Raw genomic sequence first — 26,666 nt, forward strand, 5'->3', positions numbered from 1 at the left:
ATTGTTTAGCAACTGGCACAACATGTCTGAAAAATGCATCTTAAAATGAGCCTATGAAATATAGGGCAGAGAGAATTACTGCACTGTAGTTGATACGGCATTGATAGTCTTTGAAATATATATGTAGAAATAACAATAAAACATAAAAAATAAAACAATTAACAACAGCATTAATATCGTTATAGTGTACTAGTACTATGAACAAAGAATAGTAAGAAATATATAAATATGTATATGTACTATACAGAATATGACAAATTGGATTTTGAGCAAAATCATGATTTAACTAATCAAAATAGTATAAACTAATCCATCGTCAATTGATTCGTAATGTCTAGGTACACATCGACTGTACCAATAACGAAAATAAACAGAGGGGGGAACGGTTTTTTGTTTTTCAAGTAACTTTTTTGAATAGTACTATGTGGAGTCGATTCAATAATACACTCTGAAACATATTTTATTGTTTTTTAACTTGTATATCGCGCGCGTTTCCAAACAACCTACTAAACGAAATGTGTAGACATCCCCCGTAATGGTAGAATGGTTCTTTCCCATAATGGCCGTCCCAGCATGGCGGAGAGGAATCTAACGTGGATAAATATTGATCCTTTCCTCTTTTAACACCCATCTTTGTCAACCGTTGTCACGGTTTTGGTTATTGAAAACCTTTACACAAACTTACTGAACGAAACCACCACACAACCCGCTTAACAATGGTAAGTTTTCCTTTGCCGTGTTGTTTAAGTAATGTCTTGTTTCGTGAACAACATCTAGCAGGCAAGTGGACACATGTATCAGACAACGATCTAATATACCGATAAAGAGATGGATTATATACCTACATAGTGTTAGTCCAGCCGTGTTCGTCGACCTGTCAACAATATAGTCCGCGTTTATTATCGTTAATGTGTATTATTAGTGTGCATCTTGACGGACGCATGTGTACTTGGTGGCTACCCTGTATAAAGCGTGATCTATGTAATAGGTCATATTTTATACCGGGTAGCATATATTTCATACTTTAATTTACGAAATGTAAAATGTTTCTATTAATTTTTCCTGTCCATACACAGTATTTCTCCACTTGACAATTTCTTCGTGACTTGACAAATGGTTGTCATCTCTTTCCTTTTCCAGCCTCACAAGAAGAAGAAATCGTTCATCGAGAAGAAGGCTGCTGTGACCTTTCACCTCGTCCACAGGAGTCAGAGGGATCCGTTGGCAGCAGACGAGAAGGCTCCGCAACATGTCCTCCTGCCCGTCAACAAGGTACGGAGCATCGTCTGCATCGACTAGTGATGCCTCACAGAGTGAACTCGGTGGTGTTCGTTTTGCACTTTGTTAGTATTGGTTGTCCCTGTTGGAATCCAACCCCTTATCCTCTTAAAATAAGTTGATACCGCGCTCTACCAATTGAGTTACCTAGGAACATCACATCTTCACTTCATTATCGCTTGTCAAATTATACTATTAAAACTGCTGTAGGTAGGATTTCAAAGCTATTATTTGATTGTAATTTGCAAGGGGTACCTATGGCCAATTTAATTCTGGTGTATGCTTACTGGAAGAATGATGTCACTGTTCACAGGTGGAGGCAGATAAGAAGAAGGAGGAGCAGAGGGACTTTGGGGTGTTCTTCGACGACGACTACGACTATCTCCAGCACCTGAAGGAGGCGGTGCCGACCTTAGAGTGGGTGGCCAATGAACCCGCTAAGTCAGGAATACGACCTGTTGACCTGAGGGGAAACGACCAGCAGGAGGGAGATGATGATAAGGAGGGAGAGAAGAAACAACAAAAAGGCATTGCTGTAAGTCTGGGAAGAAATGGGGGAACCACAAGAATAACTGCCAACCAGCATACTGATAGATCGCACAATGTACCACCATTGCCCCACTCTGCCTAGGTGGCTTTACCGGGTCACAGGGTGCCGATGATTAAACCCGTTTGTTGCAGAGATGGAAGACATTTTGCAGGCTTGTCAGGTGTTATCTTCTGACATGTCAGAGCTCTCCCTTATGCCGCGTTTCCAGCGGAGGGTTGCGGTTCGGTTCGCAAAGGTGCGGCACGGATTGCGTTTCCACCGCCAAAAGTGGGCGTGACCCGGACTGAGCCCTACAGAGACGTACTCGTTGCAGTACTCCTCCGTTGGGGTACTGAGGCTCCTGAAAGCAGGGCCGGCGATCGGCGTAGGCGACCTAGGCGATCGCGCCTAGGGCGGAAAATGTTTTTGGGGCGCCCTCTGGTGGCGCCCTCAATTAATAATTAATAATAAACTAAACAAGCGAAATGAAACCAAACATTGTTTCCAAATTGAACGGACAAGGGAGGCGGTTGGGTATTAATTGTTAGGGTGCACTGAACCCCCCCCCCCCCCCGCTCAGAAGTCCTGTTCAGGGCGCAATTTTTTTTTGTCTAATCGCCTAGGGCACCGAAACGGCCAGCGCCGGCCCTGCCGGCAAGTTCGAGCTACACACGCCCTCCGATGATTGGTAGACAGAATCGTCACTTCCGGGTGACATGGGGATAAAAACAATCAGTTTGCGAGGTATTATTCTGGACAATGGGCATGTCGCGCAATACTTTAAAATGGTGTGAACAAGGAGGTGGAGACGTTCCTCTGCATTCTTGGGGAGTAAGACGTGCAGAGGAAGCTTGATGGAGCAGTTTTTATTGTTTTTATTTTATTTATTGTTTTTTATTGAGCAGGCTACACTGTGTCGTGCTGCTATGATGTCACAAAGTTTACGTAGCTGCCGCTGCGATCGACATCCGTCCTAAGGCTGTCGGTGGTGGAAGCGCGACCTCGGAACTGAGCTTGGCTATACCGCACCCTCACTACCGGACTGAGGCGATCCGAATCGAACTACACCCTCTGGTGGAAATGCGCCATTAGTGTGGGTTGAGGACTGGTTTAACCTGTGTCTGATGCACCCCAGGTATGCAGCCTCAACCAGCCCAAAATACTTATCGGCAATGATCGGGACAGGTGAGGCTGCTTAAAACAGCCGTCAACCACTAACGCCCACATATATATCACAGTAGTGATAAACATCAAAATTAAGGAAAGGAAAACCCGCAGCAGCAGGATGTTTGTCCCAGAGAAGACGGTCAGCGACCGTTTGACCAAATCGCAAACGATGCGATTAATATGAAATGCGGTAATAGCTGAGATAGGCTATGGTGTTAGACTGGGTACCCCCAGCCCGTTCTGCCAGCGATTTGAATTCGCTCTGCAGCAGGGTCTGGAGTGCAATACATTTCTTTCTGTGTCCGATCCGCTTTTACTGGAGCCAATCACCAAGCAGTTTTTTCCCCCTGGCGCGTTATTGGCTGGTTTAACACAATGACAACAGGGAAGCGATTGTTGCGATTCGTTGGTCTGATTGGTTGAAGGGCTATTATTATTTTTCTTATTATATTTATATTGCACATCATAGTATTGATTTTCCTTAACCAAAATAGTTAAATACAAGTCCCCCCTCGGACTATAACATGTGTTTGTACTATATCTATTTTTTTGCTAATGTGTATCACATGAATTGACCTCCTTGTGCTAATGTCAGACTATACCAGATGTGTTCGTACAATATCTATCTTGGTGCTAATGTATATCACATTGAATACCTTGTTTGAATGTCCAACTGTAACAGTTGTGTTTGGTTAACAGGTGTCGGGTATCAATCTGCCCTCCTCAGTGTTTGCCTCAGAGTTCGAGGAAGAGGTTGGTATGCTGAACAAGGCGGCCCCTATATCCGGTAAGAAGCCAGTGCACAGAATACTTGTCGATAAAGATCTAAGTTTCAAGACACATTTTTCCGACTGCAGTTACATGGACGCAGACAACCTGACTACCGGTTTTTGTAAGGCCAAAATCAAATCATTGGTCTGTAGCCATGAAAGGATTATTCCCAGAGATGTTTTGTGTACTAAACAAAAATTACTGGATAATGACCTAATGTAATGGAACTGCGTTGTAGTGGGTTTGTTTTTATATAATGTATTCAGAATCAGAATATCCTCATTAGCTAAGAAAGTAACCATACCACAAATTAATAAACATGGGATGTTTGTTGGTGGACTGCTTGCACGTGTAGGAACAAGTGTTTTTATTAGGGTGAGTTTCTGAGAGGTCTGCCACTGCTTGTGGCTGTCCTGAGACACGGGGGCTGATGGGTAATGGTGTCTCTACAGGGCCGCGGCTCGACCTGGACCCCGACATCGTGGCGGCTCTGGACGAGGACTTTGACTACGAAGACCCCGACAATGTTCTTGACGACGACTTCATCCTGAAGGCCAACGACCCCAGTGGAGTGGAGTAAGAAACTGATTCTGGGCTGATGTTGTAGCTGGCATTCAGATGTTGTAGCCCTTCAGAAGGATATTGTAGTCCATCAGTCTGATGTTGTAGTCCATCGGACGGATGTTGTAGTCCATCAGACGGATGTTGTATTCATCGCTGTTAGGGTTGAGCACTGAAACTCGGTTTCAGTGGGGCATGGGTTCCGACATAAACGGTAGTACCGAGATCCAATAAAAACGCACATTTCGGTTCCTCGTAACGGTGCCTGACTTATTTTAACGCCCCCTGCCCCACCCCCATGTGGTTGCGGCGTCAACTTGCGTTAGTGCGATGCCGGTTCACACCAAATAACGGTGTGTGTTTTCGTTATGATATGATTTTTTTATATACCGGTGTATTTGATTACACAACGTTCGGAACGCTGCGCGACTCTGTTTCAGACGGGACCCTTTTCAATGTTGTGATATAGCATCAAACATCAAATAACAAAAATATGTAGGCCAAACCATAATCACCTGCTCAGCATGATCACGTCTCAATAAACACGCATGATACGGCTACAACTTTCTTAATAGGACCATTACTGCGAGGCGTGGTATTTCAGGCCAACTGGTAAAAGAGAGTGTCACGGCTTTCAAACATATAAACCATTAAGCCTATGGGCGCCTCGGGACGGACTTGTCAACGCGCTGCGGTTGTTTTGATTGAAGATCGGCAGGGTGTAGTTGGTGCGTGCGTGTGTGAGTATGTGATTTGAAAGTAACAAACAAACTCAAAGCCGATGCATGCATCCAAAACTATCTGTTCAAAAACAAATAAACAAATAAAAAACAGACGCTTATTCGCTTCAAATACTTTATTTTCAAAACTTGGGAATTAATACGGCGCGTTACCGAGCGGATGAAAACCATGTTTGCGTCTCCAGTGGCTGCCTTGCGCACCTGCGTTATATTACTTAATATGACTTTGGCAGAGTTTTTTTAAACCCCGCCATGCAAACAAGTGTAAACGCGAGCAGCATAGCTGCGTGCTTGCCTGCTTTCAACGAGTAATTAAAAAAAATAATAATCAGGCACAGGCAGCAGCCTTAACTCTTTGTGTAGGTCGAGTAATTCAATGCAAACCGTAAATCTTGCATATCAAGTAGGCTAGCAAACACCGTTGCCATTCAGCAGCGTGTGTGACAACGTGTGCTAAATGTCCTAAACTTCAACTCAGTATCCGCTGACTTTCTGCTTGATGTGAAATTCATAACAAGGCGTGCATGTATGCAAGTGTTTGCGGATTTGTTTTTTTAAGTACCGGTCCGAGAACCGTTTTAGCACCGGAACCGTTTAAAAAGTACAGAGAAGGCATCGGTATCGGATAAAACCCAAACGATACCCAACCCTAATCGCTGTGTTGCCCTGTAGTTGCAACCTTTGGGGTGTCATGATCCCATTTTAGGGTCAGAAAATACTTGCTCCCTCAATTTAACCCTCTCTGCACGAACAAATAAATCAGTGTTAGTTCTCCCTCTCAACATCTAATTGTTTGAATGTTTCCAGAGGGGACGGAGACGACGACGAGTGGGAGGACACAGACTCTGAGGACGGAGACGTCAACTCGGAGGGGGGTCTGTCTGGGGAGGGCCGCGGGCCGGGCGAGTTCCTCTTCATGGACGAGGAGACGAAGAGCCGCTTCACCGAGTACTCCCTGACCTCCTCCGTCATGAGACGCAACGAGCAGCTCTCCCTGCTGGATGACCGCTTTGAGAAGGTCGGCACTCACCTCTGAGATCAATCATGTCTTCATTCATGTCTTCACTCACCTCTGAGATCCTTTAGAGGTACGGCCACACTGAACGCGTTATGTGCGTTATAGGCGAAGAAAATCTGCATTTTTGCATAGGGAACCATTGGTTTAGGCGCGTAGATGCGTCACACGCGCTAATGCAGCGTGTTAGGCGCGTTTTACGCACCTAAACAACGCACCTACGCGCCCAACGCACCAACACGCAGAGTTAAAAAAATTGAACTTTTTAGGTTCCTACGCGTGATGCCTAGCCGCGATAGCCAATCAGCGTTGAGCTCGACCCGATGTCACTGACAGAGAAACGGAGGACGCACAGAAGCAGAAAGAACATGGACGACCAAGTCATCGTTTCAGTGTGTGCTGAAACGATGAGGAGGTGGTGAAACTCACCCAGCTGTGAGCGCCTACGGAGGATGTCATGCACTAGTCTTTAGATTCTCTGCCCGAGCGTGAGCCAACCCGCGATTTCCCATCACTATCCTCGGGTCGGGCCTTTGATCGAGCCTTTGTGTTTTTTTCTTTTTTAAATCATTTCTTTATTGGCCATATCGGAGGAGAAATCGATGCCATAAACAGAAATATTATAGGCCTTTATTACACAGGTCTTCTCAATGCCATGGAACACTCCGTTCACTTGCATGGGTAGAAGTCCGGTAACTTGTCAACCCCAGCGTCACTACGAATGATTGTAACGAATAAATTGTAAAAAGACACGCCATGTGAATTTTTTTTTCTTTTTGGCAAGTAGCCGTGTAATAAGCGGGATAATGTATAGAACTTCTCCGGTCATTATCGAAAATAAGCCCCTTCAGGGCGAAGCAAGACACCTCCGCTCTGTGCTTATTTTCCCGATAATTACCGGCGTTATATACATTATCCCTTACATATATATTTAGCAGAGTAGGTCTAAGTAACAAATGTGTACAAAGTTACACATGTATAAAAAAAAATGTTGGGTTGAAATCGGTCTCGGGCTCATAATTACAGTTAATGTGTCGGGGCGGGGCATTTTTGTGACACACAATGATCAAGGGTCAGGTAAGGCACATTACGCGAGTAACACATTCAGTGTGGCCGTACCTTAAGTCTTCACTCAACTCTGAATCATTCATGTCTTCACTCACCTGATATTATTCATGTACTCAATCCCCACTCTGATATTGTGAATATCTTCATTTATCTCTTATATTATTCATGTCTTCATTCATAATATTAATGTCATTATTCATGACTTCAATCACCTGTCCTGATATTATTCACGTCTTTAGTTGTCTTACTGCTGTAGACAGGCCTAGAGGTATTGTTGGCTAGAGGGATGGTTAGTATCTGGGGTTAGTTTCCAATATGCTCTGGTTTATACCATAGGCTCAATGACCTCGCTACGATGTAGAATATTGAAGAATATTTTGTGGGGTGAACTTTGGCGATAACTATATTGACGCTACATGTGCCAAAAACCAAACCAAACCTATTTCTCTTTGTTGATGGGAGTGGAGCCTCTTGAGCCTGTGGAGTCTGGTGTTCCTCCTGACTAATCGTGTGTGTATGTGTGGGTGTTTGTAGTTTTACGAGCAGTTTGACGACGATGAGATCGGTGCCCTGGATAACGCAGAGTTGGAGGGCTACATCGAGCCGGACAGCGCCCGCCTGCAGGACATCGTCAACGAGTACTTCAAGCACAAAGCGACGGAGTAGGTCCAACAACGCTGCCATTGCTAGTTTTTAGCAGAGGCTTTGATCTAGGGAGACCTTTCCATTAGGGCCCGACCGATATTGATTTTTGAGTGCCGATGCCGATTATTTTCAGAGAAAAATTACGATTACGATTTAATCGGCCGATTAAAAAGAAAAAATAATAATAATAAAAAAAAAAGCATATAAAACGTAGTTTTTGATACCTTAAATATACTTTAAACACTTGACGAATATGTGAATTGAATGCAAAACCTTTGAGTGTTTTAGAATACATTTACAGTCAAAAATGAGTGTAATGTAAAATGTAAAATAAATAACTAACTCCCAATGTGCTGCGCTCGTGAGCAGTGACTAACACGTGCGTGCTGAGCAGTATGGTCTCACCGTTAGAGTCTACAGTATAACTAATTAACATGGCCTGGGACCTAAAGAAAAACAGGCACAACATGCTCAAACAACGCGTCTTGTGTACATTGGTGAGGTGAGCGCGCAGCTGCCTGAGCGAGCGTGCTTTCATGTTGTACGGTAAAATTCAATCTCCAGCTAAAGTTGTTAGTTAGCAAGGCGAGTAGGAGCGCAATCTGCAGGATACTAAGCGCAATAACATAAAAAATAAAATAAAATCGGTTGTAATCTGCGTCTTTTTTGCCGATGCCGATTATTTTCAAAAAGGCTATAATCGGCCGATTAAATCGGCAGGCCGACAAAACGGTCGGGCCCTACTTTCCATGACTCAAAATTAATCAATAATAGATTCCGCTTCAGTGAAGGTGAATCAAGTATTCATTTCTTTATTAGAATCAACATTATCATCCTCCGATAATGTCATGTTGTGCCCTTATCTGTCTGTCTGACTCTGTCTACCCGTCACTGTGCCGGTCTCTCTGCCTGTCGGTCTGACTGTGTGTGTGCTTGTCTGCCTCACTGTCTATCTGTGTCTGACTGACTCTGTCCGTCGGCCTCACTGACTGACTCTGTGTTACTGACTCTACCCGTCTGTCCGTCTCAGGTACCAGAAACCAGACGACCTGGGTCCTAGGGGCCTCCCCTCCCTGAGAGAGGAGGAAGAGGACGATGAAGAGGGGCAGGAGATGGAGACCCTCGTCATCGAAGCCCCCGCCGAGAAGTGGGACTGTGAGACAATCATCAGTGAGTCGGGTTGGAATGGCAACCATACAAACTAACGTAAACAATGCCAGATACAATCAAATATTTGGTTCCCTTAATCACAGGACCGGGTACAGAAGGAAATGCCCGTTTGATAGAGGTTGGTTACCTCAGCAAATGGGGGGGGGGGGGGGGGGAAGTGACGTTTATGATGGAAAACAAGGAAATAGAATTGTTTCTATCATGACATCTGAGCTAGCTAAAGAAGCTTGAGACTAGATTAGTAGGCATCTTTCGACATTTTGAATTTTTCAGTATCTCTTTAACAGTGAATTTAGCTTTAACATAATTGAAAATCATTGAATGTTAACGATAGTAAATTAATTAAATACATAATCTATTATTAATAAATTGTAAATTAAGAGGTTTTCATATAACATTAATTTATTATAACATTGTCCTTGTGGTTTCCTCCAGGTACATATTCAAACATATACAACCGACCCAAACTCATCAAAGAGCCGCCCCGGGTATGTACTCTTCATCTCATGTGTAGGACACTAGCATTATGCTAGGTTCTGTGGTAACACTGATGTCCCCTTCACCTTATGATTAGGACGCTAGCATTATGCTAGGTTCTGTGGTAACACTGATGTCCCCTTCACCTTATGATTAGGACGCTAGCATCATGCTAGGTTCTGTTTTTGTACCGATGTTTAATATAGAACATCCATAGCATTGTCATAACTAGTTAAACTGGTAAAGCAAGGCATTAAGGCTGCCAGGAAAGGCGTCAGATTTCCACTGTACCCAGCATCCCAAGAATATATACACTCAGTATACCGGTTATATTCAATGTAGACGCGATACTGTACACACAATCCTGTAAATACTAATGCTTTTAATATTGATTTTATAATTTTTCTTCTATTGTTTCATACTATTCATACATATTATTGAACACGGTTTCTCATTTATTTAGTTTTGAGTCTGTTATTGTCGGCCGCTGATGCAACCACGTTTCCCCTCGGCATGAAGACGGCACCCACATATCTCTATCCAAGTGTCCGTGTTAGTCGACTGTAGTAATGCCCATCGCGACCCTCCACCTGGGGGGCTGCCCCGCTCCATCTGGGGTGCCGTTCCTGCTCCTCCATTACCAGGACACAAAGGGGACGGTGTTAAACTGGTGTATTGCAGCATTGAGGAGAAGGGTACTTGCAAAGGGTGATGGAAGGTGTTCCGCCTCAGCCAGCCCCATCAGTCAGACTCTGGGCCAGGCGAGGCTGATAAAACCAGCCATCAACCGAGCACACATTCCACAATGACATGCAGATGGGTAATGAATGTGTCGTCCCCCCCCCCCCCACCAGACCAAGCCCATCAGGGTGTCTTTGAAGCTGGGCATCCCCCTGGATGTGCTGCCCACCCGGGGCCTCACGGCTAAGCAGACTGAGCGCATGGAGCGCATCAACGACTCAGACCTGCCGCGGGTCTCCACCCAGCAGCGCGACAAGGAGGAGAGCGCAGAGGAGCGCAAGGCGCGCAAGCAGGCCATCAAGGAGGAGCGCAAGGTGGGGGCAGGTTCCTCTCACGGGTGGGGGAGGGCGACCCCTGCTGTGGGACGCCACTGTTGCACCCCCACTCCTGACTGTGTGTTTTTAAACCCCCTCTGGAAGCAATCTATGATTATCACAGCCATCTCTTGTTGGGTATTCAGTGTTACTCGCGATACCGACCTATTGTTGGGTCTGGATGTTTATTTTGGAGCAGCCATATCTCAGTGGTAGAAATTTATAACGTTTTACATTTCTCCACTATATTTCTATTGCGGAAGAGCAGGTCTCAAATGTTTGGTGCCAGAATTCCCATAGGGGGCGATATAATTCGTGAAGTTAAATTATTATTGTTATTTACATCTGTATTGGAACCGAGATCCATTGGTGCTATTAAGTTTAATGCCTACTTTTGATTGTTCCTCATTTTTAAGTTACTAGTAAAAAAAAATATATGTTGACGAGTGTGCGATGTTGTGTTTCTACAGGAAAGGAGAACGGAGAAGAAGGCCAACAAGGTGGCCTTCAACCGGGAGAAGGTCCGACAGGAGAAACAGATCTTGAACGTTCTAACAAACATCCAGGGCATGAAGCTGTCCTAGAGCCAGAGCTCTGCTCCTAAAAGACTTCTTAACTCCCAACTCCATGTGGGTTCTGCCTGGTCGCTGGTCTGGAGCCCCAGAGGATCTGCAGAGCTGTGTATTTACGACCAAGGAAAACACGCCTCGCGTGACCAAAGCTTAGCTGCTCTCCGGGGTCACTGTAACACAGTAGTATCCAGACCCCATCTGCTATTTTTGTTCACCTATATAATTAAAGACCTCTTGTCCTAAGAGATGGCTCCCTTGTGTAAAATCGACAGTGTTTTATTGAAGCTTTTTGTTTGAGGGTGATGGCAGAAAAAAGGGCCTTTAAGAAATCACTTTTTATTAGTAACCTTCATCAGAATATACAATGAGACCAAAAATAAATACCAGGAAGGTAAAATCATTGCTTCAGACCTGGACTCTTGACTATCCTGATTAGCAAGATACCTTCGTTTGCGTTCCTCTTTGGTCTGCACGCCCTTCCTTACGTACACTTTAACCCAGGTGGCATTTAGAAATAATGCTTAACAGATAAAGGGTGCGGCACTGGTTTCTGAGGGCTGGCACACTCACTCCAACCCTTGGTTCTTCAATGTTAACAAGCTCTGGTGGACTATTAACTAAGAGCATAATGTCATAACATTTGTCGGGGCCAGAGAATGTTGGCTCCTGAATCCTATATGAACCTTGTACTGAATTCAGTTCCATCCCTCCAGCTAGCGTTTAATCCAAGATGGCCCCAAGGTGAAAAGCCCATAGGCCTCTTGGGGGAGGGGGCTGGGGAACTAGCTGTAGCTAGTAATTAAAATAAGGGGCCCTCCAGGCATGATGGTGTGCTTGAGTCGGCTGTTATCACGTGTTTTGGCGAAACACGTTACTTTGCGTTGGTTAGACCTGTCCAGCAGGTACCCTACATACCAAGTTTTCAAAACGAGTCCGGATCACAATCAAAATGGTGCGTGTGCGGTGCTCTGTGCTATAGGCCATAGGTATGAACCATGTCCCTGTCTCCCATGTCAAGGGAAGGGAAATGGGGTCGGTCGTATTCCAACACTGGTTCGCATTCAACCTCGTCCTCCTCCTGTTCAGGATCCTCCTCTTCTGGGTCGTCCTCTGACCCGTCGAACCTAGCACTGTACAGGGCACCGGGACAACTGTCCCCAGGACTCTCTGACGATAGGTCAACCGACAGGGTTTCCTGGTCGTTCGCCTCTGTCAGCCCGTGTGCAGGGTCCAATGGTTTCTGGGTAATGACCACTGATGGACTGCTTTGCCCATTGGCCCTGAGGAAATCCACCCTTTCGCTCTCCGGGTCCATGATGTTCTGCTGCAGGTTGGACCAAGACTTTGGATCCTAATAAACACAAATTACATTTGACTACATACTCATTTAAAAGTAAAGGCATTTGTATCAATCAAACTTGCAGAGAGAGAGAGAGCTCCCTTATGCTTATCCTATGAAAGATGTTAAGTTATTTAGCAGTGAGATTGCCACTTATACGCAGGCCCTGCCAGTCTCCTAACTTCTTTAGTTTACATGTCCCCTCCCCCATTGAAAATGAACTTTGCCTAAAGTTTCCCTCTGAAAATCATGTACAGCCATTGTCTCTGTTTAGTAAAAGTGCCCTAAAAAGGAGCATCCCATCAAATGATTGGTTGATTAACAATTATTCATGAACCCAGTTTGAAGAAGAATGAAGAATGTTTTGAGGAATATTGACGTGGCCCAGAAAATGAGTGGGCCACTGTCCTGACTCACCAGGGTTGGGGGTAAAGATTGTGACTTAAGGAACCAAGCCTTGCTTTTCCAGACCATGAAGCCCACGCTGCAGACCACCAAAATGAACAACGCCAGCAGCAGTGCCAGGAACAGCCAGTAGGGTTCTGCAGCAACAATAAACCAGGTGTACTTATTGTAGGACACTTTTGAGAAAAGCGGCTATTAAATGTAAAGGTTGTCTCCGGTTGTTATTCCAGATCAATGCATTGGCAGGGTTCCTTCGAATGTCCTTTCTACCTATTTTACCAACGGGTATAAGTATTTATCCACTAGTGGAGAGTTCACAAGTGGGATTGTCGACCAATAGTTATGCTTACAACCTGGTGTTGTAAAAGTGGTCATTAAAACACAATGTTTGGGTGGATCCATTACAAATGGGATGAATGTCATTAGGACAGTAATTAACTTTGGGCTCAATCTGGACCAAACAACTAGTGCTTGCTGATGCACCCACACTAGGAATGAACACAAAATTAGTACTGCTGGATTTTACCTTCCACAGATTTCTGCTGGCCACAGATGGGGTCTTTGTGGTTGAACGTCATCTCGTGAATATCGTTCTTGAGCCAAGCGTTTAATGAGAGGCAGTGCTTTTCCTTTTTGGAAGGCAGCGTGAAATCCAACTTGCACGGTTCATTTTGCACAAGACACTTGCCCCGTTGTGTAACCTGTAAAGAGCGCAACGTTAATACTACTGCTTCAACACTACATTAGTACTACCACTGGTCCAACATTAATACTACTGCCCCAACACTAGATTCTTACTACCACTGGTCCAAACAACATTAATAATACTGGTCCAACCCTACTTTAGTTTTACCACTGGTCCATACAACATTAATACTACTGATAGTAACCACCTTAATACTACTGGTCCAACACTAGATTCATACTACCACTGGTCCAACACAACATTCATACTACCACTGGCCCAAACAACATTAATACTAACACTGGTCCAAACAACATTAATACTACTGGTCCAACACTACAATCATATTACCACTGGTCCAACATTAATAATCCTGGTCCAACACTTAATTCCTACTACTGGTCCAACAGTACATTCATACTACCAATGGTCCAACATTTATACTACTGTTCCAACACTACATTCATACTACCACTGGTCCAACATTGAAATTAATTATATATATACTACTGGTCTAACAAAACTTGAATACAAACAGCATGAGTACTGCTGATCGAACAGTACATACATCTACTAGTCCAAAACTACATTTATACTACTGGTCCAACACTACATTAATACTACTGGTCCAACCAAATCATACAGATTGTCTGATATTAATACTACCAATCGTTCTTCATTACATTAAACTACCGACGGTCCAACACAATTGTCCAATTCTTCACTACTGATGGTCCAACGCAACATTAATACTATAGATGAATCAACACCAACACTACCAACTGTCCAACATTAATACTTCTGATGGTGCAAAACTAAACAGCTGATCCGGTCCAACACAACACTAATATTACAAATGGTCCAACACTAGACTGCTGACGGTCCAACAAAACATTTTTATTTCTCTTACATTGTTTTCAGTGACATCAAAGGTAAGGCAGAGAGGGTCCGACTCGAGGCCTGCGGCCCATTTGAGCTCTGGGTGGATCCTCATGGGGTTAGGGAAGGTAACGGTGGCCACTTGGCCGTTCACACGCACCTCCACTGGAGGAAGATCCAATGTGCCTGCAGAGAGGAAAAAAAACAAGATGACCACATGACCATTAGCATCTATTTTTGTTTGCCTTAGCACTACTTTGTATTTTTATTGATGGTGTCTTCCACTGCTGCTGGGCTGCAACACAGGAATTTCCCCTCCAGGGGTTTAATAACGTTATATCCATCTATCTAATCTCAGCATGAGATAGATCATTTCTGGTGATGCTGATAAGGAAAGGTTCTGTAGAACGTCTGAGTGGCAGGACTTACAGAGTATTTGAAATACACCGTAGTGTATTTCATTGAAGGTGAACATTGGAGACGTGGTCCTTTTGGATTCCTGCCCGCCGCTGACGGCGGAGACCTCCACCTTGTACAAGTTTCTGGCACTCATAAAATTACTCCACACTTCGCCACTCAAGTTGTACTGGAGGTCCCTGGTTGTCTCGTTGACCGTAGTCCACCCCTTGCTACACACACACACACACACACACACACACACACACACACACACACACACACACACACACACACACACACACACACACACACACACACACACACACACACACACACACACACACACACACACAGATTATTTAGACTGAAGGGAAGTAATCTGGGGTCTCATTTATAAAAGTGTGCGTGGGATCGTTACTAAAAATGTGCGTACGCCCAGAAGCAAAGTTTTGCGCGCGCCAAAAAACATTCAGATTTATAAAACCCTGCGTACGCACACCGTACGCAATCTTTGCTTTATAGATCCCAGAGTGCCTACAAGTGTGCGCAGCTGAATCAGCTTCACGTTCCGCCCTGTACTCGCCCCTTTTTAACCATAAATGGTCAATGCAAATGACCTCATGAGTTCGATCTGCATATAAAACAGACTCAGATGCAAGTATTATGTCTTGTCGGAAACAATGGCAGAAGTAGCCTACTGAGAAAAGCAAAAAAGCGAAATTCCACGTAGGTTGAAGTGGAGACACTTGTGGGCAGAGGTGTCAAGTAACAAAGTAGCCTACAAATACTTTGTTACCTTACTTAAGTAGAAATAAGAGCTGTCAGTTAAACGCGTTATTAACGGCGTTAACGCAAACCAATTTTAACGGCGTTAAAAAAATTATCGCGTGATTAACGCAATTATTTTATTTTAAAAATAAATAAATAAAATGTTCCTTTGGCTTAAAACAAAGAAGCAGTAGCCTGACTGCTATGTTCCAATGACATTTGTTCAAAGCAGTCGTTTAATTGCACTATAGGCTCTTTTTTTGTATCGTCCTGTTTTGATCAGTATATGCCAATGTTGTTATCAATAAAAAATCATTTGCACAAGGCAAGCCGATGCACTTCACCATGTTAATAAGAGAATTAAAATGAGAAGAATTATGGGACAAAAAAATCAAGGGATATTTAGCATAGAAATTTTTTTTGAGATTAATCGTGAGTTAACGATGACATTAATGCGATTAATCACAATTAAATATTTTAATCGCTTGACAGCTCTAATACTTTACTGGAGTAATTATTTTTCAGCCTACTTTTTACTTCTACTTCTTACATTTTCACGCACTTATCTGTACTTTCTACTCTTTAATTTCGGCTTGTTTGTATTCTGCCTGCGTTGAAAAAAATACAAACAAAAAAACCTATCCAGATTATTCGCGCAATCGGATAGAGTGAATTTGATTGGTTGGATGAGAATAGAAACATATACCATTCTGACACCATATTGGTTTATCCGCGATCCATGGCACCTGCGCATGACCAGAGCCCGTACATTCTCTGACATGACATAAATCGCGGCACATTCCAGCTAAGAAATAGCAGACGTAGATGAGCGAAATGTCCCAACCAAGCACCAGTGAGGAGGTTGGTAGCCAAGAAGACCAGCCAACCCTTCTACATCACTGGCCGTACCTGGAAGAATTTTTTGAAATGGTTGTATAGTCATTAGATGGCCTTTAGAAAAATGTTTTTTTGGGGGAAGTGGGGCAGTGTGCTATAGAGGTGTGCTGTGTGTGTGTGTGTCACTAATTCAAGGATGGGATAAATGCAGAGACCAAATTACTTGTATGTGTGGGCATACTTGGCAAAAAAGCTGATTGTAATTCTATAGGCCCCTGTGGCACGGCCTAAGCTTTTGTCCTTAATGGCATTTTTTCCCCCTTGCATTAATTTTACTTTAATACTTTAAGTAGTTTTGAAACCAGTACTTTTATACTTTTACTTAAGTAAAAAGCTTGAGTTGATACTTCAACTTCTACAAAAGTATCTTAAACGCTATCTATACTTCTACTTGAGTAGTGAATGTGAATACTTTTGACACCTCTGCTTGTGGGTGAGATGGAGGCCCGAAAGGTAGGAGACCAGGGACAGTTGTAACAGGGGACGGTTGTAACACTGTGAATTCCTCCAATCAGAAACCAGCTATGATGACGAAACTCACTGTGCTTGTGCACATTTAGTTTCCCTCCTTACTTGCGAAAACGGGAGTCGCATTTGAAACCTACAGGGGGCGCTATAAAGCAAAGTCTGTTTTTGAGGTAAAAAAAACACTTTTCTTCCCGATGTTCTTTTTTGGATGCTGTCCAAAGATAAAATGTCTACGAATTCAAACAAGTATTATTAGAATCCCTGTTTTGTAAGCTATAATATATATGGCTATCAAGTGTCAAACTAGCAGTCAAGCCAGTTGACATGAGATCAAAACATGGTTGGTCATACTGGGACAGTTGTAACGCCCTGTTACAACCGTCCCAGTATGACGAACGAAGTTTCATTTATATTTTAAAAACTAGCTAGGGTTAGGTATAGAGATGCAGATGTTGGTATTAATGTGCAAGTTAAAAGTAAAATGTACACTGTGCATTGCAAATAATAATAATAATAATATTAATTCATACATACAATTATCCTGTTTCCCATTGTTTACTTCCTGTTTAGTGTTTTGTACTTCCTTGTTCCTGCCATGTGTTCCTTGTCGATCATTGTTGCGTGGTAGCCTATGTCTTAAATGTTTCATGTGCATCACAGCTTTTGAATCTGAGTAATGAGTTAACATTAAAGCATGCCAAACATCAGAAAGAGGAAGACAAACAGGGGAGTCCCATTTCCTCCTTCCTTCCTCCTCTCTCCCTTGTTGAGAATGTTTGAGTTAATGTTCTTTTTTTTGGTTTTGTAAATTTGTGAAGTGTTCATATTGTGTAATAATTCTTATGTAGAGGTTTTCTACGCATTAAATCATTTTCCGCATTATAATTTGACGGCTTCACCTCTTTTTTGTCATGTAGTATGAAAAGAAAAGGTAATCATTACAAATAAATATAATACATTAATAATCATTGATCATTACTAATAAATATAATAATTAATAATAACAATAACATGAAATATAAGTAATATTGAGTATATGATTGACTAATTACATATATTTTGGACATGTTACAACCGTCCCTGACATGTGTTACAACCATCCCTTACACTGGGATGGTTGTAACAGTGGGTGAGACTGTATTAAAATCAATTTTGCAACCTGTACATATTTTCATAAAACCACTTAAATACCATGTTTCAGTAGATGACAGATTGAAGTTTATAATATAACAAATTGGTTATTCCAGTGTAAATGGTTTTTGATTTATTGTTAAAAAATGCAAAAAGTGTTACAACTGTCCCTGGTCTCCCCTAGTTTTTGTTTGGCGGTCACGGGTTTGGGATCGCCAACAACAAAAAGCAGAGTGAGCGGCAACATGTTGCTGCGGCAGTGAACTCTGTCAGTAGCACGGAGCGCAAAGTCCCAGAATTAAAAAAGAAGTGGTCTGACATAAAGGTAATACTTTTATGTAGCCTACCAATAAATCGTTATGGTCCCTAAAGACCCTCTCCCTCCGAATCCTGCCATTTGCATGGTCCGCCAGAAGTGCCATATGGTGCAGCATTACCACGGCGCTCACCTCTGTATTTATGGGGTTACGGTAATAAGACTGACCAAGAACACCTTTGATAATCAGTTTTTAATCACCTAAATGTTCTTGAACATAACCCCTTTTTAATGCCTGATTTGTCATGAAAAGCATCAAGAGTAACGGACAACGATTGTGATGAGGAGTGTGGCTTGGTTTTCCACACTTGGGATTTAATTGACATTTGATTATGTGTTAACAGTTTCACATAAAAATATTACTTTGACATATGTTGGACAGATGCTTTATTCCATGCAGTCGAGCCGTCAGTGGACAGTAGCCTATGGAGTGACGGGATTAAAAGATTTTTTTTTTTTCTATTCTAAATAGATGTTTCTGGAGTTATAACTGAGAAATAACGCAGTTGACTAGAATTATAGACCCAGATTCCATCAGTCACCGAGAAACCCATCAAGAGCCTCGGAAAGACCTTTGATTGCACCCTGAAGGACGCTGCATCCATCAAGGCCACAAATCGGGAGCTGGAGGCGTGGCTGACAGCAGTGGACAAGTCGGGTCTGCCTGGTAAATTCAAGGCCTGGATTTACCAGCATGGTGTTCTCCCCAGGATTCTGTGGCCCCTGCTTGTGTACGAGTTCCCAATAACAACAGTACAGGGCTTCGAGAGGAGGATCAGCCGTTACCTCCGTAGATGGCTGGGCCTGCCACGAAGCCTGAGTAGCATCGCTCTATACGGGCACAACAACAAACTGAAGCTCCCCATTAGCAGCCTGAATGAGGAGTTCATGGTAACCCGTGCAAGGGAGGTGCTGCAGTACAGGGAATCCAGTGATCCAAAGGTCTCCCAGGCTGGCATCGAAGTCAGGACTGGAAGGAAGTGGAGGGCGCAGGAAGCAGTCGAGCAGGCGGAGTCACGCTTGCGTCACAGCGTGCTGGTCGGCCCAGTGTCATCTGGACGAGCAGGGCTTGGTAGCGTTGCAACCACACGCTACGACAAAGCCCTGGGCAAAGACAGACGCCGATTGGTCCAAGAGGAAGTAAGAACTGGCGTGGAGGAACTGCGTGCTAGCCAGATGGTGGGGATGCGACAGCAAGGCGCATGGACGAGATGGGAACAGGCAGTGGACCGCAAGATCTCCTGGTCTGAGCTTTGGCAAGCTGAGCCTTACCGGATCAAGTTCCTGATTGCGTCCGTCTATGACGTCTTGCCCAGCCCATCCAACCTCTTCTGCTGGGGCAAGGTTGACGCACCATCATGTCCTCTGTGCCTCAGAAGGGGAACGCTAGAGCACATCCTCAGCTGTTGCTCCAAAGCCCTGGGAGAAGGACGCTACACTTGGCGCCACGACCAGGTGCTGAAGGCGATAGCAGAAACCATCTTCACTAGCATCACCCAGAACAAGCCTCTCCGACCAGCAAGGCAGGCGATTGCTTTCATTCGAGCAGGGGAGAAGCCTAAGCCCAAGCCAAGGGGGGCAGCGGGACTTCTTGGAACCGCACCGGACTGGCAGATGAAGGCCGACCTGGGGAAGCAGCTCAAATTCCCAGAGCAAATCGTGGAAACCACCCTGAGACCAGACATAGTTCTGTTCTCAGATTCAACCAAACAGGTGGTCCTACTGGAGCTGACAGTTCCCTGGGAGGAGCGCATGGAAGAGGCCAATGAGAGGAAGCGTGCCAAGTATGCCAACTTAGTGGAGGAGTGCCGCAGACGGGGGTGGCGTGCCCGGTGTGTGCCAATAGAGGTGGGCTGTAGAGGCTTTGCAGCGCGATCTCTCTGCAAAGCATACAGCATGCTTGGAGTCACAGGTGCACGTCAGAGAAAGGCCATCAAGACCACCACAGAGGCAGCTGAGAAGGCCTCTAGATGGCTGTGGATCAAGAGGGGCGATCCGTGGGTACATGCTACTTAGACACAAGTTGGGACTTGATCAATCCCGGCTGGGTCGCCTGGTTGAGGGTGTATGATGTTGCGAGACCCGAAACACCCAATGACCCCAGGTTCCATCACTGATGATGTGTCTAAGTGCATCAATAGATGTATATTAAACTATTTTACCCTGGCCTGGCCAGTGACGTTCAGGAACAGACTGGATGACAACCATGAATAGTGTGGCGACAACTGGAGAGACAGTGGACAGCTCGGAGAGACGGCAACCGGGGTAGGAAGGGCCAGCAACCCAACCTGCAACTTCCGTGAGGAAGTACCCAAATCAGCTACGGAAAGCCTTAATGTAATATACCCCCAGGGATGCCCGAGAGGGGGGGAGAATGAGCACCCCAATAGGACGGACCTACAGTTAACGACAAACGCAGACGGATTATCGACAACGACTGCAGAATGTGTCTGCGGCAAAGTATGCAAAAACCCGCGTGGCCTGAAGATCCACCAGGGCAAGATGAAATGCTTGTTGAAGGAGCAACTGATACAGCGCACAGGGATCACCCCTGATGAGACGCAGGAGGAGCCAGGCCCGGAATCACCCCACAGTGCTCGGAACCTCCACGTACCAGTAGCCCCAGACCCAGGCAGAGTAACCGAACATCGTCGGGTCAAGTGGCCTCCGGCCAGTAAGGAGAGACAGTGGCTCCAGTTCGATGACGATGTGGATACGATCTTAGAATCAGCAGCCAAGGGCGACACAGACGGGAAGCTCAAAACCATGGCAACCATCATCATCAGCCTTGCTGTCGAGAGGTTTGGTACAGTGGAGAAGTTGGGTACCAAGACCCCCTACATGAACAACCGTAGGGCAGAGAAGATCAGCCAGTTAAGGCAGGAGCTGCGGGTCCTGAAGCGGCAGTACAAGGTAGCGCGAGAAGAGGAAAGGGATGCACTATCAGAACTTCGCGGCATCCTCAGGAAGAAGCTCACCACTCTTCGAAGGGCAGAATGGCACAGACGGCGGGGGAAAGAGAGGGCCAAGAGGCGGTCTGCCTTCATCGCAAACCCCTTTGGAGTCACCAAGCAGTTGCTTGGGCAAAAACGAAGTGGAAAACTTGTTTGTCCCAAAGAGGAGATTGACAACCATCTCTGCAACACATACAGTGATGCTGCTTGGGAGGAAGACCTAGGTCCCTACAGATCTTTGATAGAGCCCCCAGGACCCACCACAGACTTCAACAGCAAGGAGCCCAGTTGGAAGGAGATTCAGGAAGTTGTCAAGGCAGCCAGAGCCAGTTCAGCCCCTGGACCAAGCGGAGTGCCCTACAAACTATACAAGAGGTGTCCCAGACTCCTTCACCGGCTGTGGAAGATCCTGAGGGTTATCTGGAGGAGGGGAAAGGTAGCCCAACAATGGAGATTTGCAGAAGGTGTCTGGATTCCCAAGGAGGAGAATGCTAAGAACATCGAGCAGTTCAGAACGATCTCGCTGCTCAGCGTTGAGGGGAAGATATTCTTCGCCATCCTATCCCGTCGGTTGACGGAGTTCCTCCTGAAGAACGAGTACATCGACACCTCTGTACAGAAGGGCGGAATCCCAAAGGTGCCAGGATGCCTCGAACATACAGGTGTGGTCACACAGTTGATCAGAGAGGCAAGAGAAGGGAAAGGAGACCTAGCAGTGCTGTGGCTCGATCTCACCAACGCTTATGGATCCATTCCTCATAAGCTAGTGGAAACAGCACTGGACCGGCACCATGTCCCAGGTAAAATTAGGGACCTTATCTTGGACTATTACAAGAGTTTCAAGCTGAGAGTCACCTCTGGGACGGTCACATCTGAGTGGCATCGGCTGGAGAAAGGGATCATCACTGGATGCACTATTTCAGTGATTCTCTTTGCCTTGGCCATGAACATGCTGGTCAAGTCAGCAGAAGTCGAGTGCAGAGGTCCGATCACCAAGTCTGGAGTCCGCCAGCCCCCCATCAGAGCCTTTATGGACGACCTGACAGTAACGACGACGTCAGTGCCGGGGTGCCGATGGATCCTTCAGGGCTTGGAGAAGATCATCACCTGGGCTCGGATGTGTTTCAAGCCTGCAAAATCTAGGTCCCTGGTGCTCAAGAGAGGGAAAGTGACTGATAAGTTCCGCTTCTCTCTGGACGGCACCCAGATTCCATCAGTCACCGAGAAACCCATCAAGAGCCTCGGAAAGACCTTTGATTGCACCCTGAAGGACGCTGCATCCATCAAGGCCACAAATCGGGAGCTGGAGGCGTGGCTGACAGCAGTGGACAAGTCGGGTCTGCCTGGTAAATTCAAGGCCTGGATTTACCAGCATGGTGTTCTCCCCAGGATTCTGTGGCCCCTGCTTGTGTACGAGTTCCCAATAACAACAGTACAGGGCTTCGAGAGGAGGATCAGCCGTTACCTCCGTAGATGGCTGGGCCTGCCACGAAGCCTGAGTAGCATCGCTCTATACGGGCACAACAACAAACTGAAGCTCCCCATTAGCAGCCTGAATGAGGAGTTCATGGTAACCCGTGCAAGGGAGGTGCTGCAGTACAGGGAATCCAGTGATCCAAAGGTCTCCCAGGCTGGCATCGAAGTCAGGACTGGAAGGAAGTGGAGGGCGCAGGAAGCAGTCGAGCAGGCGGAGTCACGCTTGCGTCACAGCGTGCTGGTCGGCCCAGTGTCATCTGGACGAGCAGGGCTTGGTAGCGTTGCAACCACACGCTACGACAAAGCCCTGGGCAAAGACAGACGCCGATTGGTCCAAGAGGAAGTAAGAACTGGCGTGGAGGAACTGCGTGCTAGCCAGATGGTGGGGATGCGACAGCAAGGCGCATGGACGAGATGGGAACAGGCAGTGGACCGCAAGATCTCCTGGTCTGAGCTTTGGCAAGCTGAGCCTTACCGGATCAAGTTCCTGATTGCGTCCGTCTATGACGTCTTGCCCAGCCCATCCAACCTCTTCTGCTGGGGCAAGGTTGACGCACCATCATGTCCTCTGTGCCTCAGAAGGGGAACGCTAGAGCACATCCTCAGCTGTTGCTCCAAAGCCCTGGGAGAAGGACGCTACACTTGGCGCCACGACCAGGTGCTGAAGGCGATAGCAGAAACCATCTTCACTAGCATCACCCAGAACAAGCCTCTCCGACCAGCAAGGCAGGCGATTGCTTTCATTCGAGCAGGGGAGAAGCCTAAGCCCAAGCCAAGGGGGGCAGCGGGACTTCTTGGAACCGCACCGGACTGGCAGATGAAGGCCGACCTGGGGAAGCAGCTCAAATTCCCAGAGCAAATCGTGGAAACCACCCTGAGACCAGACATAGTTCTGTTCTCAGATTCAACCAAACAGGTGGTCCTACTGGAGCTGACAGTTCCCTGGGAGGAGCGCATGGAAGAGGCCAATGAGAGGAAGCGTGCCAAGTATGCCAACTTAGTGGAGGAGTGCCGCAGACGGGGGTGGCGTGCCCGGTGTGTGCCAATAGAGGTGGGCTGTAGAGGCTTTGCAGCGCGATCTCTCTGCAAAGCATACAGCATGCTTGGAGTCACAGGTGCACGTCAGAGAAAGGCCATCAAGACCACCACAGAGGCAGCTGAGAAGGCCTCTAGATGGCTGTGGATCAAGAGGGGCGATCCGTGGGTACATGCTACTTAGACACAAGTTGGGACTTGATCAATCCCGGCTGGGTCGCCTGGTTGAGGGTGTATGATGTTGCGAGACCCGAAACACCCAATGACCCCAGGTTCCATCACTGATGATGTGTCTAAGTGCATCAATAGATGTATATTAAACTACTGATTACATATGATACGGGTTGAAATTAAATTTATGAAGAGCGATGATAAAACATAATCATTCTTCTCACTCTACAATTCTTCTGTCTGACTTCAGTTCACCACCACACCATCTGTGTCGCCATTTCTCCTTTTCCTCCAAACCATGCGTACGCAGGGGTCAGAGTTTGCTTAGGGCTGGGCACATTCTCCCGTCAAGTTGTTTTTTTTATAGATCACAACCTTAGCGTGGAAAGTCACGTACGCAAATTTCCGCCCCGTTTTGTGCGTACGCAACGGTTATAAATGAGACCCCTGGTCAGTTTTCTACATGATTCTACCTTCAGTCTGCCTTGAGAGAGAAGGATCCAGTGGGACAGGTACGGGGGGGGGGGGGTACCTGTCGATGGTCTGCGAGATGATGTACACGCGGAAGAGGGGTTCTAGGACCTGCTGGCTGTACGTCCATGAGACCACCGTCTGGAAGTTTTTGCAGACCACCGACACGTTCACCGGAGCAGGAACTACACACACACACACACACACACACACACACACACACACACACACACACACACACACACACACACACACACACACACACACACACACACACACACACACACACACACACACACACTTCAGGTATGTCCCTATGACTATTGATAGGATATATTTCCAATATATTTTAAATACGAGGCATATAGGCTACATGAATCTGTAGCCAACTCTGCAACCGTCATCAGTCTACTTTCCTTTACAACTTCAATTTAGAGAGAAATTAAATGCTAAATTAGGTTGTGAAAACCTACTACAACACATGTCATGATCAGGGTTGAGGTCTAGGATGGACAATTAATCGAATCATTCTTAAATAAATACGACCTGGTTGGCCAAAGACACCAAACCAAAGATGTCATGTATAATCACGGATTTAGAAGTTTACATTTGCACAAACATGGACCTACTAACCTAAAAACAACATATTATTTAATATTGTGTTTTAATTCATCGACTGGCTTTGTTTGACAACAGAGCAGGCGTTATATTCACTCACCATTCGACGAGTCACATTGGACGCAAATGACAAGCCAGAAAACCCAGGAAATCACTGAACACATGATGGTCCTGAGCTTCATAGTCGGCTATTTATCTCTGATCATGATGTCCCGTCTCTTCAGATCGTCCGACACAGGGAGGTTCCGCACAAGAATTGTCATCACTAAGATTTAGCAAAAATGGACAGCTTTTACTAAATAGCAATGAGGCACCTTGACGCTCGATACCTTTCCCAGTACGCCTGACGTCACCGCACCCAAGCAGGTAAAAATCAGGTGATCTCCTCCCTCATACCGGCTCTTTTGCAATGAATGCAATTGATGCAATATCTATGCCACCTAGTGAACACACATTGTACTGTTTGGCAGTCCTGTAGTCGCTTTGTTGAACGAGACCGAATGCAGATGCACAAAACCTCGTCTATCGTCCGCATTGATTTTATTCGGTAAATTAAATTCGCTTATTGGTAAAAAAAAATAGCCCCAGTGAACACCCACAACAATGACGTTGGCTTACAATAAAACACAAATTCAAATCACGTTGATCGGTCAGAAAAGTCAGAAATATGGATCCAGGGGCTATACTTTTCTGAGAACTAAAGGGAGTAAACACGTGGTGATCAAAGTGAAAAATTTCAAGTCAATATGGTAGAGTTGAAGGGATAAAAAATTTCACATTATTTGATTGGACTAAACCAATCCAACCATTAAACCCCCGGTAGGCCTATATTTTAGGCCTACACCGTGTAATGAAATAAACTCACCGAGCGAAACAACAAAGATCTGTAATGTACTGGTGTATGGAAGTAAATCTGTGCCATCGAGTTTTGAAAATAAAAACACATTGAATTATAAGCACTGAATATTTATGCATTGAAATAACCTACCTGAATTTTTTGCCTCTGAATTTAACTCTTTACATTTTCAATATATCATATTCACCTTCATTTTTCAATGTTAAAAAATTCAACGTTAAAAAATTCAACGTTAAAATATTCAACTCAAATATTTTCAGCGTCCAAAAATTCAGTCCGCCAAAGTCACTATCAAAATTCAATGTACGAAATTCAGTGTTAACATCCGGGGACCCAAGAAAGAGCAATCGATCCTAGATGCTAGATCGCGGTCAAACGAGTGGTCGCGTCATTCGGGTCAGAGGAAAAAACTAACCACCACAACGATGGAGTTTGGGGGATTTATCAATGTTTATTTTGAGCTTGGCCTCAAATATTCGGACATCAAATCAATACTTTCCAGTAGGCACGCCTTCCACATAAGTGAGAGACATCTGAAGAGGATACTGCGAGATAGGGGACACTCTCGCCGCAAGGCGTACTCTGACCTGTGGGTCCTGGTGGATTTTATTAGCGACCAACTGCAGTACTCTGGACAGCTTCACGGGTACCGATGGATGTACGCTAAATGCAGGGAGCATCGACTGCGTGTGAGGAAAGAGGATGTGCGGTTGTTGTTGAAAGAGCTCGATCTCAGAGAAGTGTCACGAA

General features: G+C 45.3%; 2 protein-coding genes across 2 annotated transcripts; one reads left to right on the forward strand and one right to left on the reverse strand.

Moving 5' to 3' along the window:
• Window positions 1–533: 533 nt before the first annotated feature.
• Window positions 534–11,291, forward strand: ltv1 (LTV1 ribosome biogenesis factor). Its single transcript, XM_056585874.1, has 11 exons — window positions 534–719; window positions 1,141–1,272; window positions 1,592–1,813; window positions 3,674–3,761; window positions 4,198–4,321; window positions 5,854–6,064; window positions 7,664–7,791; window positions 8,805–8,944; window positions 9,380–9,432; window positions 10,276–10,476; window positions 10,947–11,291. The coding sequence occupies exons 1-11, from the start codon at window positions 717–719 to the stop codon at window positions 11,058–11,060; spliced, it is 1,416 nt and encodes a 471-aa protein (XP_056441849.1). The 5' UTR covers window positions 534–716; the 3' UTR covers window positions 11,061–11,291.
• Window positions 10,720–25,474, reverse strand: ifngr1 (interferon gamma receptor 1). The gene is made up of 7 exons (XM_056585878.1): window positions 25,161–25,474; window positions 24,504–24,627; window positions 14,786–14,985; window positions 14,388–14,542; window positions 13,319–13,493; window positions 12,805–12,929; window positions 10,720–12,399 (listed from the first exon to the last, which is right to left on the reverse strand). Exons 1-7 carry the CDS (start codon window positions 25,240–25,242, stop codon window positions 12,022–12,024), a joined length of 1,239 nt encoding a protein of 412 aa, XP_056441853.1. The 5' UTR covers window positions 25,243–25,474; the 3' UTR covers window positions 10,720–12,021.
• Between the last annotated feature and the right edge of the window lie 1,192 nt (window positions 25,475–26,666).

This window comes from Gadus chalcogrammus, chromosome 3 (assembly GCF_026213295.1).
Source record: "Gadus chalcogrammus isolate NIFS_2021 chromosome 3, NIFS_Gcha_1.0, whole genome shotgun sequence".
In the NCBI taxonomy this organism is placed as follows: domain Eukaryota; kingdom Metazoa; phylum Chordata; class Actinopteri; order Gadiformes; family Gadidae; genus Gadus; species Gadus chalcogrammus.